General features: G+C 53.4%; 1 protein-coding gene across 1 annotated transcript; it reads left to right on the plus strand.

The window, feature by feature from the left end:
• Positions 1 to 3,882: 3,882 nt before the first annotated feature.
• RBBP8NL (RBBP8 N-terminal like) lies at positions 3,883 to 16,989 on the plus strand. The gene is made up of 13 exons (XM_053958730.1): positions 3,883 to 3,949; positions 5,243 to 5,285; positions 5,675 to 5,770; positions 6,119 to 6,231; positions 7,224 to 7,296; positions 8,536 to 8,699; positions 9,171 to 9,259; positions 10,197 to 10,360; positions 11,443 to 12,262; positions 12,668 to 12,776; positions 14,769 to 14,830; positions 15,135 to 15,255; positions 16,403 to 16,989. The coding sequence occupies exons 1-13, from the start codon at positions 3,883 to 3,885 to the stop codon at positions 16,519 to 16,521; spliced, it is 2,040 nt and encodes a 679-aa protein (XP_053814705.1). The 3' UTR covers positions 16,522 to 16,989.
• Positions 16,990 to 17,556: the final 567 nt, after the last annotated feature.

Genomic DNA, 17,556 nt, shown 5'->3' on the forward strand with positions numbered 1-17,556 from the left:
TCTGGGGAGGATTTTCAGGTTGTGCGAGGTAGAGGAAGGCAGCAAATCCTCCCCCCTGGAGAGGCAAGAGCCAAGGCTGCTCCTCCTGTCTCACTTGTTGGGAGGTAATTTTGCAATCTGGCAGCTCACATGCAGGACCCACAGCAAACCCAGCACGGTGGAGAACAGGCACTGGGCTCCATTTTAGGGCAGTCTGTGCCATGTTAAGTCATGCAAATAAATAAATACCAAAAAAAAAAAAAAAAAACCAAAAAAAAAAACCACAAATAATCCCCCAACGTACCAAAAAAGCCCTCTTGAAACTGCCAAGCAAAGTACATCAGCAAAGAGCATTAGCTCCACAATGGCCTGTGAAATACTCCTGGACTGCAGATTTTCCATTACTGATCAGGCAGTTTTTCTGAGTAAAAACTTGGTTTATAATTCTAAAATTAGATCAGGAACATAGCAGGGTAGCCAAGGAAAGAAAGTTTGGCTGGTCAAAGCAGCTCTGCCTGGCAATCACCCAGAGAAAGGTGTGTGACATATCCAGCCTGGAATGAGCAGCTCCAGCACTGCTGATGGGGAAATACCTGGTGGTAAATCCATTAAGCTTCACTGATCCCACAGTATCAGAATGTCACTGTCCTGCCTTTTTCTTTTCTGCCTTTTTCTTTTTTTTTTTTATGACTTAAGCTCATTTAGCTAATGAGCTGCTTTATCCTCCTGAAAGGAGACAGGGCTCAGGGTGGGGATGTGCTCACTGTGAGTGTGACAGGCACTGCTGGGGATGGCATTGAGAAGGAACTCCCTGAGAACCAAGGAATGGGGGTTGGCTGTGCTGTCAGAGCCAGCTGTCCAAGTCCATCCCTTCCCCAGCCCCCTCAGATGGGACAGAAAATAACCTCATCCCTGCTGCTTTTCCTTTCCCCAGCCACAACAGGAGCATCCTGCCCAAGGAGCAATGCCATTGGTACCCAGGAGATGCTGGGGGCTGCTCCAGCCCCGTGCATGAGGGCAGACATCCCAGGGACCCTGTGCCCCAAACTGGAGCCCTTGTCCCACCCTGTGCTGAGCATCGAGGGATGCAGAGAGCAGGTGAGCAAAGCCACAGCAGTTAACAGCAGCTCACCCCCGGTCTTGGGCTTCCCAAACCCTCCAGATTTTGGGTTGGATGAGAAGTTAGCCTTTGGTCCCTGACACTGGGGCTCTGTTTGCAGAGGGCACCTGTCACTTTGAAATACTCCCAGCCCTGCTGGGATGCCAAAGGGCTGCTCCAGCCCCGCCACGGGGCTGCATCCGGCACCACGGGCTCTATATCACAGTGACAGCTCTGCAAAGGGCTCGGGGCTCTAAATGAAATCCCTGTCTCAGGGAGCCAGCTCCACACTGAGGCACTCTGTGGTCTGGGCTTCAGCAGTAAATCTCCCTCGATAAATCCTCCAGAGCAGGGCAGAGGAGCAGGGAGCTGTGGCTTCACGCCTTCACCCATCCACAGCGGTGAGAGGGAGCAAAGCTGAGCTCCTCAGGGAGCCTGGGCTGTTGGTGGGGCTGTTCTGCTGCAGCAAAAGGCTGAATCCTGGGAAAAGACACATGGGGAGCCATGCTCATGAAGATCTCTGTTACCATGTGTGTGCACAGAGGAGACCCGAGGTCCTCACCAGGTTTGCCACAGAGTGGCTGTTCCACCTGCAGGCAGAGATACATTCTGGCATCTCAAAAAGCACCAAAATTGGCAGCTTTTCCCTGCTGATTGGATCTGCAGCAGGTCACAGGTCCCCACTCACCTGAGGGCTCTGAGGAAAAGAAAATCAGGTGTAAACCCCAACCCTGGTGGCACCACAGCCTCAGCTGTGCATGGAAGGCGAAGCTGCTGCCCACAGCCCAGCCCCAAATCCTGATTTGCTGGGCTCTGCCCACAGCACTGAGTCACAGCTGCAGGGATCCAGATCCAGCACCGAGCACCTGGGCTGCCTCCACACCTCCCACCGCAAGCCAGCCCAGCCCTACCTCCCTGAGCAGCAGGCTGGCACCAGTCCCAGCCACGGTGTCACCTTCCTGGGATGGCTGAGCTGAATCCCTGCATCTCCAAATGCTGGGCTCAGCCTGCAGAGACACCAGCCTTGGGGAAAGGGCTGAACCCTTTAGTACAAAGTGGGCAGGACCTGATCCAGCAAGAGCAGTAGGAGCACATGCAGCCACCAACTCCTCTGCTCCCAGTTGCAATCCCTTCCCAGATTACAGCACTGGAGAATGCAATGGGAATTAGTGCCTGGGTTCTTCAGAGCCTTCCCAGCTGGCACTTGGGGTGTCAGTCCCGTGGTGGCAGTGCTTGACCTCACAAGCTCCCTTCAGCCCTGCGGAGGTGCTTTGCCCAGGGCAGAGCCTAATTTAGGACGCAGTGATCCTGGGAAGTGCATCCGTTAACATCAGGAGGGTTTTTTTCTGTTTTGCAGTAGAGCTGCACATTATTCCCCCTGGCTGGTTTTTCAGCTGTGGCTCTTGGGGCTGAGATCAGTTCCCAATCCCATTTCACAGATCCCGAGCTGGACGAGCCACACCGTGCTTTTATTTGCTGGGTTACATCACCCAGCCCTGGGAACGGGTGGGTTATGCCCAGGGAAGCAGGAGAAATGAAAATTTTAGTTGTTTCCCCAGAGAATAAGATCTCTACTCTGTTTGCATCAGATTTGCTCAAAAGCCAAAAGAGTGGCTCGGGGATGCTTCGTGTTCAGGCAGCTGCTCCGCCGAGCCGAGCGTGCCGAGCTCGCTGCTCGTGCTTGCTGGCGCGTGCCTCATTTCTTTTGAAAATCAGATGCTTTAGGGGAAACTTTCTTCTTCCAGCTCTGCGTGCCCACACCTTGCATATGCAGGCGATCTGGCACACCCCTGCTCCGCATGCAGATAAAGGCACGGGCGGGAGCCGGGCTGGGAGAGCGCTGGGACCCAGCACAAACTTTCCCCGTGGGGCCACAAGGGCCAGGCCCCAGCCCACTCCTCACTTTCCAGCTACAGAGGGGAGGTTTGCTCCCTGGGCATCTCTTCGTGGTTGAAGGCTGAGTGTCCAGGTGCTTTGTTGAGATCGGAGTTACTCGCCATGGCTCAGTAACCCAGAATGATTCTGGGGGGAGAAGTTCCCATGAGGGGATGCTAAATGCCTTCATGTGGAAGTTCCTCTTTCCCAGTGTGGGAAAAAAAACCCTCCAGAGGACCCCATGGATGTGCCCATGACAGCTTCCTGCAACTCTTGGCTCTGGACACCACCTCTCCTGGTTTCTCTGTAAAACTGGGTGAAAAAGCTCTGTTGGGTGTCTCCCAAGGGGTCAAAGAGGCTACAGCCAGCAAGGCCATGCAAGAAGCCTGGGTGATGACAGTGAGGTGGCCCAGTGCTGTGTGTTGCCTCTGTAAAAGCTGTGCCTGGTGCCAGAAGGAGGAGGGATGCAAGGGAGCATCCCAGCAGGAGATGAGTCCATCAGGCTCAAGAACCAAATCTGCTGTGAATTTCCCTGTCATCAGACCCCATGTGGTCCCAACATGAGTTCTGCAGTCCCTTCTTTATGCTCAAGAAGATGCCCTGCCCCACCTCATCCCAGAAAAATGCAATTTAAACAACTCAACAAGTTGAGGAAAAGCCTGATTTTCCAGCTGGGCTTCTCCTGGTATCTAAGACATGCTCTTTGCTGTGCTCAGTGCTGAGGCAGGGTGGACAAAAATGCATCCCGTGGTTTAGTAAACAATTTCTCTTCCTAGCTCTGGGCTTTGTCCTTTCCAGAACACCACATGCACCAGACACATCTCTTTTATTAGACTTTTTCTTTCTATTTTAGGCTGAAACCTGAATAATTTGAAGCAAAAGTACATCCTGGCACTGGACACAGCCCGGTGTGTGGCTCAGCCCTGAACATGACCACAGAGAGTTTTGCAGAGTTCCTGAACAAGCTCAAGGAAATCCATGAGAAAGAGGTCCAAGGTAGAGAGACAACATTTTCTTATCAAAACCTGGCCAAGATCCATTTCTTTGTAATATCACCTTGATCCGTTTGGTGTCAAATAACCTGAAGGGAGGAGAAGGAGCAGGTGTGGATTAGGGAGATCTGGGGATTAGTGCTGATCAAGCAGCGCCCACAGGGATGGCTTGGGACATGGGGTCACAGCCTGTCCCTCAGGGGAGAGCACCCACTGATGGCATATTTGTACCTCTAGTTGGCACACTGAGAAAAAAGTAACTTTTTGAGTGATGAGGAGAAGCAGAAGAGAAAGGGCATTCCTGCACTCCATGCTGCTGGAAAGGAGGCCATGGAGGTGCTCAGTCCCTGCAGGAATCCCACTTGCTCCCAGCATTAACCACGGGGGGTTTGGCTCCTTTCCTGCCCCTGCTGTCGTGGTCTGGTGAGCTGGGAGGTTTGCAGGGTGACACACACACCTGCTGGGCATCTGCTCCCAGCAGTGAGGACTGGAGTATATTTGGAAACTGAGGGATCAAAGGGAAAGCAGAAAGGTGCAATAATCTATAAGACAGAAGCAGCAGGAGATGAAGCTCTGTTAAAGAAAACGTTTGAGTCAGGTTGGATAGCTTATTCCTCTAGGGAATAAATTATTTCTCAGGCCATACATTATTAAAATAAAACCCATTAGGTTAAGCAACCAAGTGCCAAGTCCAATTGTTTTCCTATTAGAATAATTCCCAGTATCAATATTATGAACAAAACTTCAGCACTTTTGGATGATTCTGGCTTACGAATTCATTCTTCTCATGTGTAATTTCAAGCCATGTGAGAGTTAGAGGAAACTGTTGAGCAATTTAAACCACATGTTTACATCTACTTTGCATAAAATAGATTTGACAGGATACAATGTCTGCAGATCCATCAAGGAAAGCCATTCAGCTGCAAATATTCTCCAAGATGCTTTCCAACCATGAAAGCTATAAAATACTGCCCACCTGGGAAATGTGGGCTGTAGTGAGAAATTAGTAGAAACAAAACTAAACCAGACTTTTTGGGGCTGCAAAGGAGTTGCAGACTCATTAAATAGTGGGGATACAAAACGAGCTCACACTTTGTACAACTTTCCCAGCTCCATTAAACTGTGATTGTGTTTAACACATGCAATGTGTTATTCCTTATCGGAGATAAGGCTTGTGAATGGATGAGATTTCTGCAAAGCCACGCACCTTCCTGAAATTCCATCGGCGTCGTTTGCTTCTGAGTGCTGGGGAATTGGCAATAAACACCCAGCTCTCTGTGCCTGTTCTTCATTCCAGGTCTGCACAGCAAGGTGACGGAGCTGACGACAGAGAAGTGCCGGTGAGCGATGCTGGGGCAGAGGGGTACTTACACCACTGCAATTTCAACTTCCTGAGTTATTCTCCAGCACTGCTGGATTAGAGAGCACCATTTGCCTTTCTGGCACTGCCAAATTCAAGCTTTTTGGCTCCAGGCAGGGTTTGGGGTGATCCCAGCCCAACTCCAGTTTGTCTTCCCACTGGCAGGTCATGCTTGTGCCACCCGGTGCTTTCTCCCTTGGAAAACAATAAGTGGGAGGCATTAAACTGCTAACTCCAAGGGCAGCATCCAGGCTCCAATACATTTGTTTCCACTCCTGCCACACAAGAAAAAGGTCACTGTGGATGGAGGCATGTGTTTTGGGAAGAAATCTAATAACCCTCCTTTCTTTGTTCTGTTACTTCAACTAGCGATGCTCAGAGAATTGAAGAGCTGTTCGCTAAAAATCATCAATTAAGGGAACAACAGAAGGTCCTTAAAGAAAATGTAAAGGTGTTAGAAAACAGGTAGGATTTGTTTTTAAGTAGGGTGCTGCTGAGTGGCAGCAACTGCACAGTCCTGGTGTGAGAGTTTGGGATTTGCTGTCTTCCCAGGACTGGGATGTCGCACGTGAATCTCTATTTTTCCTATACCCAGGTGCTGAGAGGGCTGGAGGAATCTGGGCACATGCATAAGAGCTTTCCTAGGCGGGTGGTGGTGGGGCTGGGGCTGGAAGGGTGCAAAGGCCAGTGCTGGGCTGTGGGGGTGATTCTCAGTGGTGGTCTGGGCATTCACACTTCCCCGTGGGGAGGGCAGGAACTTATTTCTCCCATGGAAACCATGTGGTAACAAGCTGTGGGGTTTCCTTCCTCCAGACTGCGAGCTGGTCTTTGTGACAGATGCATGGTCACTCAGGAGCTGGCCAAAAAGAAGCAGAATGAGTATGAGACCTCTCATTTCCAGAGCCTGCAGCACATCTTCATCCTCTGTACGTACTGACACCCACTGTGAGCTTGGCTTTGGCATGCTGAGTCTTTGCTCAATTAATCCCTTTCCCAGATATTTGCACCCTGGGGAGGGTTTGGGGATGGGGAGAAGGGAGGGACTGTGGATGGCAGCTCACGTCCCCCCAGGGAGACATAACCCTTCACACAAATGATCAGAGCTGGGGGTCGCAGCCCCCCACACCTCCAGAAAAATGAGAGATTCCAGGCTGTGTCAGCTGCCTGGGAAAAGGATGCAGTTGGCACGGCAGAAGCAACACTCTGGCAAAGACAGGAAAGTCACAGCAGCAGCTCAGCACGGGTAAATGAAATCAAGCAACACATGTGATGGATCTTCTCCTGAGCCTTTGGCACAGCTCCCAACACCTCTGAGGCACAGGGTGTTTTTCCCCAGGGATCTGACCATCCCAGGGAGGGTCGTGGGGGTAAAGGAGATAAGGCATTAAGGAGGGATGGAGAGGTGCCAAGAGCCCTTGTTTTATCTCCCCTGCTATGCCACTGTTCCCTGAGTGCTGCTTTCGAGCAGGAGCAAGGCAAGGCACCATGCCTGGGAGCCCATCCGTGCTCTCCGTGGCCTCCTCGCTGCAGGACCCAGTGCTGGGTGCTCACATCTCCCTCTGGCCTCTGTCTGATCCCCCCGAGACCCCCAGCCCTCCCCCTAGCACAGCACCCACTCACCAGCCTGCCCTGGTGTTCAGGGGCAGGATGCTCACTCTGCCCAACCCACCACTGCCTCGTCTGGGTCTGGGTCGTGCTCTTCCCCTGAGCTGGGTGACCTGCAGGGTCCTGATGCAACCTGAGTCAGAAAGTTGCTCCCTTTTATCCCTTAGCCCCAGCACATTTACAAAGAAGGAAGGGAATTCGGCATCCCTCCAAAAGTCGGTGCCATTCCCTCCTCCTCCCCCTGGCACCCCAGCGAGCTGTGAGTAGCATCCTTGCAGCATCTGAACTCACAGCACCGCCTCTGTCCCTGCAGCAAACGAGACCAATCGCCTGAGGGAGGAGAATAAAACGCTCAAGGAAGAACTGAAGAGGCTCCGGAGCCTGGAGTAAGCTCTTTTCTGGTTTCATTCTTTACAAGGGGCATTGGCAACAACCAGGGCATCCCCAGAGCTGGGCAGGGCAAGGTCCAGACTGTGGTGTCCTCAGGGGTATTTTAGCATCTAATTCCCCTGGGTTCCTGTGTATGTAAGACATGGAAAAATCCCTAATAGTCTCAAAATCCTTGTTGACCTTGGCTCCCTGTTCACCAGCATCCAATGATTAATTTTTGGGGAACAAAGATACTTTACCCCCTGGAAACAAAGCCCTAGGCAGCTTGCAAGGACCTCAGCCTGGGATTCCATGGCTTTTCCATGCCACCAGCTCCCTCCTGCAGCAGCCAGAGAGGGTCTGCAGGAAGCAGGTGGTTTTGGGGGAAGGAGAGTGACACACAAGGGACTGTGATGGGGTTAAGGAGGGAGAAGTGATCTGCACCAACAGGTTCACAGCCCAGCAGAGCGCTGTGCTGGAAGCCAAGTAACCTGCCAGGCTGGCCAATATATACAAATCAGCTCATTCCTCAAGGGTTTAAAGTCCAGAGGAATTAGCACTGAGGGATTAGTTTAGAAATGTGTTTTCTTTGGAGCACAGGAGCACCATCTGCTTAAAGAGAAACTGGCTTTTACTCCCCAGTGCTTCACAAGAGCTGAGTAGCTCCAGAGCTGTAGGCTGGGCTGGGCTTGCTGAGCACTGAGTGATTCTGCTGTGCTCTGCTCTCCCCTGAGATTTGGATAGGAGGATTTCCAGCCAAACATCCCCGTCTCAGCATCAGAGCCCATCCAGGGCGCTGTGCGCGTCTCCAAGGCTCAGGCACTCCCTTGTGGCACCGAGAGCATCACCCTCTCCATCTTGATTTGGTGACAGGGGGTAGACACCACATCCCTGTGCTGAGTCCACCCCTCCACCAGGCTGAAAGCCCAGCCAGGGACAGGTTCCCACAGAGCTTTTGCAATAGCTACAGCTGGGTCCTGGCTTACCCAACATCGTGGCTTCCTGCGACGTTACCCACAACCAAGTGGGGCAATCACGCCTCAGGCTGTCATGCTGGCTCTGTCCATGCTCCAGACTACAGCTGGGCTGCTGATAAGCTGCAGTGGAAGGAGGTGAGTCTGAGGATCCGGAATGTCCACATCCACACGTACACAAATATGTATATTTGTATATCAGGCTCTCAGTACAGCGGCTCCAAAACCTTCCTTCTCCTGCCCCTTCTCATTCATTCATTCATGTCCTTTTCCTTCCAACAGGGACAGGACAAAGACCCCAGGAGCCTCCTCCAGAGAAAGCTGCTCCACACCAAGCTCCCCTTTGACTTTACTGTCCCCAGTGAGCAGGAATGTCAGCACAGAGAAGGCAGAGCACAGGGAAGCAGAAGCCCAGAAGGATGTGCCAGACCTAGAGCTCAGTGAAGGTGAGTGTTTCTGACTCCTGCCACCCTTGAGGGATCTGAGGATGTGAAAAGAGACTGAGCCATGGTTCAAAACTGCTCTGGGAAAGGGTCTGGAGAACAAAAACCAAGCTGTTGGCAGCTTAGATGGACATTGCCATGGGCAGAAAACCTGATGGGGGGGAAATGCAGGTCAAGGGAGAAACACCCTGCTCTGCATCAGAGCAAAAATGTGCTTGGTGCCCTCACTGAAAGACAATTCATGCAGAGACTATGGCATTCCCTTCCTGCCACCCACACATGCAACGAAAGGCACGTTCAGTCAGGTGCTGGCTTGAGCCAGAAGGTAATTTTGACTCAAAATCTTCACTGAGAGGTGGTTGGTAGCAGCCAGTGGCATCCCTGGGAGGTTGCAGGGCTCCAGCCCACTGCAGGGCAGGGCTACAGCAGCTCTGGGGGACCATTATGGCAGCTGGTTGTGTCTTTTTTTTGCAGAAAAACCCCCAGAGAAGCTCCAGAGAAGCTCTCCAAGCAGCAGGACTTCTCCAGGCACTCTCCTCCAAGAAGTCAGCCTTGCAGAAATAGTGAGTTATCAGAGGTGGTCTGATGTCCTCAGGCCTTCTCCCCACTGCTGTGGTCATCTGAACTGGATCACGACAAGCAGATTGGGATAGGGAAAGAGTAGGAGGCACGTGGGGGGTGGAACAATTCGCCAGACTTGGGTAGTTTGTCATTTCCAAAGCCTGGCATTTTCAGAGGGCCTGGTTGCAAGGACAAACACAGAGAGTGTGTCACTCAGACTGCTGAGTGATATGATGACACTGGGCACTGGGAGATGGGACTTCAGGACCTGGACCTGTTCCTGGTCATGGGAACTCAAGCCCACATGCACACCCACACAGATTCTTCTGTTTTGGCACAGGTTTTGCTTACTCGACCTCCACAAAAAACTTGAAAGAGCAGGTGAAAAGGGGTTTTGGTAAGGCTGCTGGCAGGCTGTGGGGATAATTAATAGGGCTTGCAGGAGGGGCTGGTGACATCTCCAGGTGGGCAGGGGAAAGTCAAGTCAGAACATGTGGTGAGCCTTTCATGACAGCTGATGGAGACAACGATGTCCTGGCCCAGGCACTCCACCAGAAATACACCCACCAAACCAGTGTGTGCCAGGAGCTTGCATGAATAAAATCTTGCATGAGGAAAAAGGCCTGATGACGGGACAAGGAATTTGCAGGGTCTTATCTTGGTTAAGCCACAGAATCGTGACTTAAGAGGAGATGCAAAACTTCCTGTGCTACAAATCAGTGCAGCCAGAAAATGGAGAGTACATGAAGGGAAAATTTCCTGGAAAAATGAATAAAAAACTTGATAGAGCTGTTGACCAGAATCATATCAAGCAGTGCACTCAGGAGCTGTCTGTCTTGTTGTCGCTGGTGAGGAGATGTGTCCCAGTTCAGCCAGGCTCCCTGGAGCCCGGGGCACACTGCAGAATGGCTCACCTGGACTTTCTGTCCTCTGCCACAGGCATCCCAGAGGATTTCCAACCAGCTGCACGGAACCATTGCCCTGGTGAGACCTGGCTCCAGACCCTGCCTCCTGGAAAAGAGTCCTTCGGGGGCAGCAGTGTCTCCACCAGCGAGGAAGGCTCCTCTCCCTCCGGAGCGTGAGCACAGCCCCAGCCTCGAGGCGTGAGTACCTGGGAGTCGTGGTGTGGGCCTGACCCACGGCCCATTGCAGCTGTGCCTCAACGGATGGATGGCCAGAATTCACTGTGTCTGTCCACCTCCCTCTCCAAACTTCTCCCACAGCCTTGGGAAGGGGGCGATATCCCAGTTTACACCAGTAAAAAATGACTGGCATCCAGCCCAACCAGATCAGGCTCTCGTTATTCCAGCTCCTCAAACAGACCCACAAAGTGAACCAGGTGTCCCCACATCCAGGCAGAAGGACTGTCCCAGGCAGGCAGCAATTCCTGCTCCTCCTTATCTATTCTAATGGGCTTTCCTGCAGGGCTCAGCGCTTCCCAGGCTTATCTTCCCCGCTGATTTCAGGAGCACAGAGGGCTGAGCAAGGCCAGGGAGTTCACCTGTAGACAGAGAGTTTCCTGGAGTGTGAGTAGCTCTGCAGAGCATTCCTGGGAACAGCTTGCACTCATGGAAGCTGCCAAAAAACCAGCGGCAGCAGGGACTGGGTTTGCAGGGCAGGTTCCTGCACTGTACCAACCTTCCTAGGATGGCTGTAAGAGTTTCCCATTGAGAGAGATTAGGGGAGGGTGGGCTGTTCCTCTGTCCTGGGGATCTTCAGGCACTAAGAAAGCCCAGAGGGGTAGTAAGGATGGTGCTGGCTGTAAGACATTATTCAAAAAGTGATTTCTCAGCAGCAGTGCTGATGTGAGAGGTCACTGCATCCTTACACTCACTCAACCCCCTGCCTTGAGCTGCCGTAGCTTAGGGAAAGGGGATTGCTGCTGGATGGTGGGATGGGAATGGCTTCCCGCACTGTGTGGGATGGGAATGGCTCCCTGCTGCTGACTGCCTGATGCCCCTGGCCACCAGGACCCTCCTCCCCAGCACAGAACCCAAAGGCAAACGTGATGCACTGACCGAGAGCTGCAACAGGGCATGGAAAGAGCAGGAGAGACCACACACATCCCTGCACAACTGGGAAACCATGGGAAAGCTCTGATGCTAACGTGTGTTTTTTTTGGTTTGTTTTTTTTTTTCCCTGACGTGATCTCTAATGTAACTTTTTTTTTCCACGCTTTTTTTAGTTATTTGACAGCAAGCAAACTGGAGTCCCCCAAGGTTGCTCCATCCTACGAAAACCTAAAACTGAGTGCCCGGAGAGAGCAGCTGTGCCTCCTGCACAAGCACCTTTCCCTGCACCAGCTGGGGCTGGCGAGCCCCTGCGCCGCGGCCGAGCGGGACGGCGGCAGCTTCCCCAGCCACTTGCTCCGGAGCAAAGCTGCCGACGGCAGGACGCGCTCCCGGGACACCTGGGAAGACCACGCAGCCTTGCTGAAGCTTCCTGCCACCATGGTGTACGTGAGGGACCAGCACCTGGAGGAGAAGCTGCACCTCCTCAAGCACCGGGAGCGGCTGCAGCATCTCCTCCTACAGCAGTGCCAGCCGGGCCAGCGGGCAGACGGCGACACAAAGCCCCCGCCCGGAGAGCGGCCCCTGTCCCCGTGGCTGGGCGTCGCGGCAGGATGCAAGGAGGAGAGGTTCTTCCTGGAGGATGCCGCGGATGGGAAGGAAGAGAAGGAGCTCTGGCTGGGCCGGGACCGCCCCGAGCTCCGAGCGAAGGTGAAGGAGGCGAGGGACGATGATGCGGACGCGCCGCTGGACCTGTCCGACTCCGGCCGGGGCAGGGAGACAGACTGGCACGGCCGCCGGGAGCTGCGGGGCTGCGGCAGCCCGCGGGGGAGCCCCGGCGACAGCCCGGCTGTGCCCGCAGCCCGCGGCCCCGGCGGGGGACACAGGGCACAGCGGGACGACCCGCGCTGCCCCTTCCACTGGCCCAGTGCCACCCGGCCACTGCCTGGTGCTGCCAAGGAGGAGGAGGAGGAGGAGGAAGAGGATGCAGCTGTGGTAAGTACAGCTCTTGCTGGCATTGACGCAGCCCGTTCCTCACTCCAGGGCGCCCAGCACTGCTGGGACCACTGTGACCAGCACTAATATCCCGTGGGAGGGTGGGTTGGATGTGTGTGAAGCCAATTTGCACATGGCAGAGCCGTGGTTGCTCAGTCCTGGCTCTCACTCCCCACCTCCCCTCCAGTGTCCGCAGGGTTTCCATCCAGGCCCAAGGGTGGGCAGTGCTTGTGCCCCCTCCCACGGGCTGCTGCAGGAGGTGCTGGGCTCCCTGCAAACACACCACAGTGCACAGGAACCTCTCTGTGATGCCTATCCCTGTGGGTGTCACTGTCATCAAGTGACAGTGGGGACAATCTTCTCCTGCCTGGTGACAGCAGCGTTTGTGCTCCCTGTGTCCCACAGCTCACGCTTTCACGGGCATATCTGACAAACAACTCCACACCGAGCGACCCAGAGGCCCTTCCTGAGGCTGGGCTGAGGCGGGATGTCAGCGCACAGAAGGGAGAAGCAGGTAAGAAGCCCCAGGCAAATGTGACATTTGAGAAGGCAAGAGTGAAAGGTGCCTTTTGGTGAAGGCATTTCCCAGCCCAGAGCTCTCTGCTGGGCTCTGCACACACCTGCAAACCCACCTTCCAGGGGCCAAGTGTTCCTGCCTCCCAACTCTTCTGGGCCTTTGGGGGAACTTCAGGTTTCACATTTCTGTCCTTGAGAGCTCAATTTTCTACCCTAGATATGTTCAAAATTCAGGCTCAGTATAAATGGGGAGAAAGTAATCCTGGTTCTTCTGGAGAAAAGCCCAGTGTCTCTGTCCAGCACAGACAGGAGCCACCTGTGGGGTGTCCTTGCACGCTCAGCAGGGCACCCTGCACTCCACACCAGGGGCATGGAATTCTCCAGGAGCTGAGGAGTCAGCGTAGCTCTGACCTCTTGGCAAAACCCACTCCACAATGAGCAGCAGCAGGACAGTGTTGCTGCTCCAGTGTTTCCCACTCTTCTCAGGGAAGAAGCGGCTCAGAATGTCTCAGCAGAGATAGGGAAAATGCAAGAGGTTTGCAGGACTAGCACTGGAAAACCATCCCTGTCTGTCCCCTTGCTCCAAAGTGTGTCCTGTGATGGCACAGCACATAGGGTTGAGCACAGAGCCAGGGATGCTGGCACTTGAAGCACGTACATCAGGATGATTTCCTTCCTTTCCTTGCTCCATCCTCCACAAGAGCCCTTCCAAGGCTTCCTCCCTGCCCGACCCCCTGGAGACACAGGTGCCAGGTTTGTCCAGGCAGGTGGGAGGCAGCAGCCATAGGGATCAGAGTGGGAAGCACGTCTGCTGGGAGCTGCTCAGTACCAGCCTTACTGGCTTGGCCAGAAAGTTGAGCTCGCCTGGATTAGTTGGTCTGGGCGTGTCGGAGTGGTTTGGGAACACTCTCCCGAGCAGGATTTTTCACGGTGGAAAAAAAAAAAAAAAAAAAAAAAGAGTCCTCTGTGATTTACATGCTAAGGAGATATCATCATGGCAGAAGAATTTCAGCTGATTACATTCTGGGTGTGGGAATACAGGACTTTCTTCAGTTCTCACCTTAAGGTTGACACAAAGCCCGGGAAACAATACACAAATACTTCTGCACTTTCTAGTGAACCTTGACCTGCAGAAGGATAAGGTGAGGATGGGATCAGGCTACAGGGAATCCAGGAGTGCCTGGAAGCAGCATCACCTCCTCTCCCACCTCTGCAGGGGCAGCAAGAGGGGGCTGCCCTGCTGAGCTCCATCCTGGCTAGAGCTGGGTGTGATGAGCAGCAAGTACTGAGCTTCAGGGGTGCCCCTGCCCCCCAGAAGAGGGCACAGCCCTGTGCCCAGCCCTTTGTGCCCACCATGGCCAGCCGAGGTGTGTTACTGTGTGTGCAGACAGGGTGATGCCACCAGCAGCAAGGCTTGGCCTCCAAGCCCTGGAGATGCAGTGTGTGCAGAGGTCGGGTGTGTGCAGGTACATGTCTGGGGCTGTGTAGCCCCAGGGCCTGGGTACAGTGAAATGCTTCTGCTGGGAAGGGAACTATTTCCCCTGCCTTTCCTTCCTCTGCTCCTCAGCACCCATTCCCTGCCAAGAGCTGCTGACTGAACCAGCAGCAAACGTGGGATTGTCCCTTTTGGCCTCTTCACCCCAACACGCTTCTCCCCACCTGGGACTCAAACAGGAAGGTGCAGTCTGAGGCTTAAATACCCCCCAGTTTCCCTCCTCTATGTAGCCACAGATGATGGGACAGCTCTTGTGACCTTGGTGTAGCAAAGTCCTGTGGATACAGCTTTCCTGGGAGCTGGTTTCCCAATAGAGTCTTGTTGGATCACTCTAGGCCACGTAGCTTGCAGTGCCTCTGCTTCACAACTCAGTTTATTGCTGTAGCTGCTTTCTGCCTCAGTGGCTCTGTGAGCCTGGGCCAGTGGCTCTGCATCTGCTCATGAGCTTGTCAAGCCTCCCACCAGCCAAAAACCCTTCTTTTTGTGTTTCTTTAGATGACAATGATGCCGAGTCTGGGAAGCAAGAATCCGATGAGCCAGACACAACGGACAGTGAGGTTAGTTTGTTTGTCCTCCTCAGCCATCAGCTTAGGCTGCCGGGTCCCAGAGGCATCAGACAGGCTGTCCCAGCCCAAGCCCCCTCCAGAAGGTGATGGCTCTTCCTGCACCAGGTTCCAAACCTCATTCCCACCCTGTTGTACAACTTGCTGCTGATGTGCCACTCTCTCCAGACAGTCAAGATGACAAACTAGCATTTGTCATCACTCTGTAGCAATGGTCACAAAGGTCCCTGGCAAAGCCACCATCTCCTCGGGAAAGCCAGGGTGGTTTGCAGACTGACTGTTCTTCTTGTTGGTGTAGGAGAAGTATGAAGATGAGATCCTACAAGAAGCTGAGGCTGACGGGAAATACTTTTGCACCAAAGACAAAGTTCATGTGCAGCAGAGGAAGAGAAAAAGAGGACAGGATCCCTGGATGAAAGGTAGGGAGGAGAAGTTCCCTGGGGCATCAGCTCAAGGCTCCAAATTCTGCTGCTTCCAGAGGGACTCCTGTGAGAAATGCCCAAGGACAGGGGAGAGGAGGGTTCTCCTCCGTGCTCCTCTGAGCCATGTTTTGGCAACACTCATATCTCCAGCCAGAGGAGCCCCAGCTAATGGTTAGCCAGGACAGCCTGGGCAGGAGAGCACCCCAAGCACCTAAGCTAACAGAGCTGAGTCCCTCGTGTTTGCTTATCTGGTCAGGGAGGTGCTGACTGGGGAAGGCCAAATTCCCAAGGGTGAGTTATTGACATTCAGAAAAAGGTTTCTGGCTGTTCTGTTGATCTTCCAGTGTGGCTGAGGAGGTTTCCCTGCTGACAAAGGAATGTGTTGTACCCATGTTTCCTGCAGGTGAATAAGCAGAAAACTGCTCCTGATAAGGGCAAGGATAAGACTGTCTGTCAGGCCTTAAAAAATGCTCTGTCAGAAGAACCCTGCTGCTCACCTGCTCTGTACTGCTGGTAAAAACTGCAAAGTGTTGGCCCAGCCATAAATGTAGAGAGAGGGCTGCTGCTTAAGCTTGAAGGCAGCTTGTTTAACAGCCTGGCCTTCAGAGAGCCCTGCTCACTCAGGGGACACCACCACAGCCAGTGACAAGAGGATTTGCTGTATAAAATCAGCCACTTGGAGCAATGGGGAGGAAGCTGTGCTGTGTAGCCCAGGGCAGACACATACGACCCTCCAGGACTGGATGGGGATGTCCCAGGTGAGGGGTGGGTGCAGCTGTGGCAGGAATGGGGTGATGGAGGGGCGTAGCACCTCTTTCAGCATGTGCTGTGAGCCATGAACCACAATGGAACAGGGAGAAATCCATGGAAAGCATCTTGCTGGTCTGGGTACCCTGTCAGGGACACGTCTGCATCAGGCAGTTCTCTCTCTGCTTCTGCTTCACATGTTGTTTTGTGTCAGGATCACAACAGCCTCCCCTGGATACCCACACATCTCACATGTGAGGGGCTGCTCTTCATCTTTCCTGTGCTGAGCTTTGTTTCCTCCTGTGCTGTCCCTGTTTTGGGATGAGGCCATGCTGACTCCAGAAGTGTAAATCCATTTCTCTGTGGTTAACTCCTGCTGTCATCTGGCTGTTTACAGGATCTAAGAAGTCAATGAGAGGAAAAAAGAAAATCAAAGTGGAGCAAAGCCCAGTGGGGATCACAAAGGAACTGGAGAATTGCTCTGCTTCCCACAATGATCCCTCCAAGGACAGTTAACAGCAGGGCAGGATGGAGCAACTGCAGACCAAAGGACAGAGCTCAGAGACCTCAGAATCCCACCCACGCTGGGAGAGTGAATCCTCCTGTCATGCTGGGCCAGGCAGTGGGGAATTAATTCATAAGGACTCATTTATGAGCAGAGCACCCTGAAAGTCCCCACTCAGTGCCACAGGAGAGGCTGGGCAAGGATGAGCCATGCAGGTGACACCTGGAGCAGCCAGGTCACTGCTGGTGGAGCCCCAGAGTCAGTGATCCCAGCCCTGTGCCAGAGCAGACCCTCAGGTTGGAGCTGGGAAGAGGAGATGTCTCTGGAACCCTCACCCTGCATCAGAACCATGCTCTTCCCTGGGATTTCACGCTTGGAGAAAGGATACCAGATCCTCATGAAGGATGTCCCAGTGTCTGGCTGAGGGGTGGTGACCAAACCAAACACTGCAGAGCCCCATGCACAAACCTGCTTCAATTAAATCCTGCCCAGGTTTCACACACACGTGGGTCTTGTCTGACCTGGGGAATGCCCACGGTTTTCTCTTCTAGTTAAGTGAGGAGAGAGTACATGGGCAGACAGGTGGGATGTGTCCCTGGAGAGGGCAGGGAGAAGAGCATGGGAAGGGAGGGTTTGGGTGCTCCCTCTCCCTGGTGTGTCCTGCATTGCCTGGAAAAGGTCCGTGTGTGAGACCCAGCTGCAGCTCACAGCAGAGCACCAGCTCAGCAATCCACACTGGCTTTGGCAGGATTGCTGGGAGCTATATTTCACGTGGATAAACTGTTCTTAGTAATCTTTTTCTGATGGGATGAGATGAGAAGGGCTGCAGTGAGCATCCCTGCTCACAACATCGATCCAGGAGCCAGGCTGGGCTGTTCCTGGCACACAGGTGGAGAGAGCAGGGACAAAACAGAGACCAGTGGAGAAGTGCCAGAGCCAACTCCTGTTATGGTGCACTCCCACTTCCTTTACCTGCAGTTATTTCTATTTAAACGTGGGGTTTTTTTGCCTGTTCACAAGAACGAAGGCAAAGCACAGCCAGTCAG

This window comes from Vidua chalybeata, chromosome 17 (genome assembly GCF_026979565.1).
Source record: "Vidua chalybeata isolate OUT-0048 chromosome 17, bVidCha1 merged haplotype, whole genome shotgun sequence".
In the NCBI taxonomy this organism is placed as follows: Eukaryota; Metazoa; Chordata; class Aves; order Passeriformes; family Viduidae; genus Vidua; species Vidua chalybeata.

Coding starts and splice junctions, on each gene's coding strand:
- RBBP8NL (XM_053958730.1), top strand. CDS start 3,883: ATGACCACAGAGAGTTTTGCAGAGTTCCTGAACAAGCTCAAGGAAATC. Junction 8,700..9,170: donor AGACCTAGAGCTCAGTGAAG/GTGAGTGTTTCT, acceptor TTTTTTTTGCAG/AAAAACCCCCAGAGAAGCTC. Junction 10,361..11,442: donor CACAGCCCCAGCCTCGAGGC/GTGAGTACCTGG, acceptor CGCTTTTTTTAG/TTATTTGACAGCAAGCAAAC.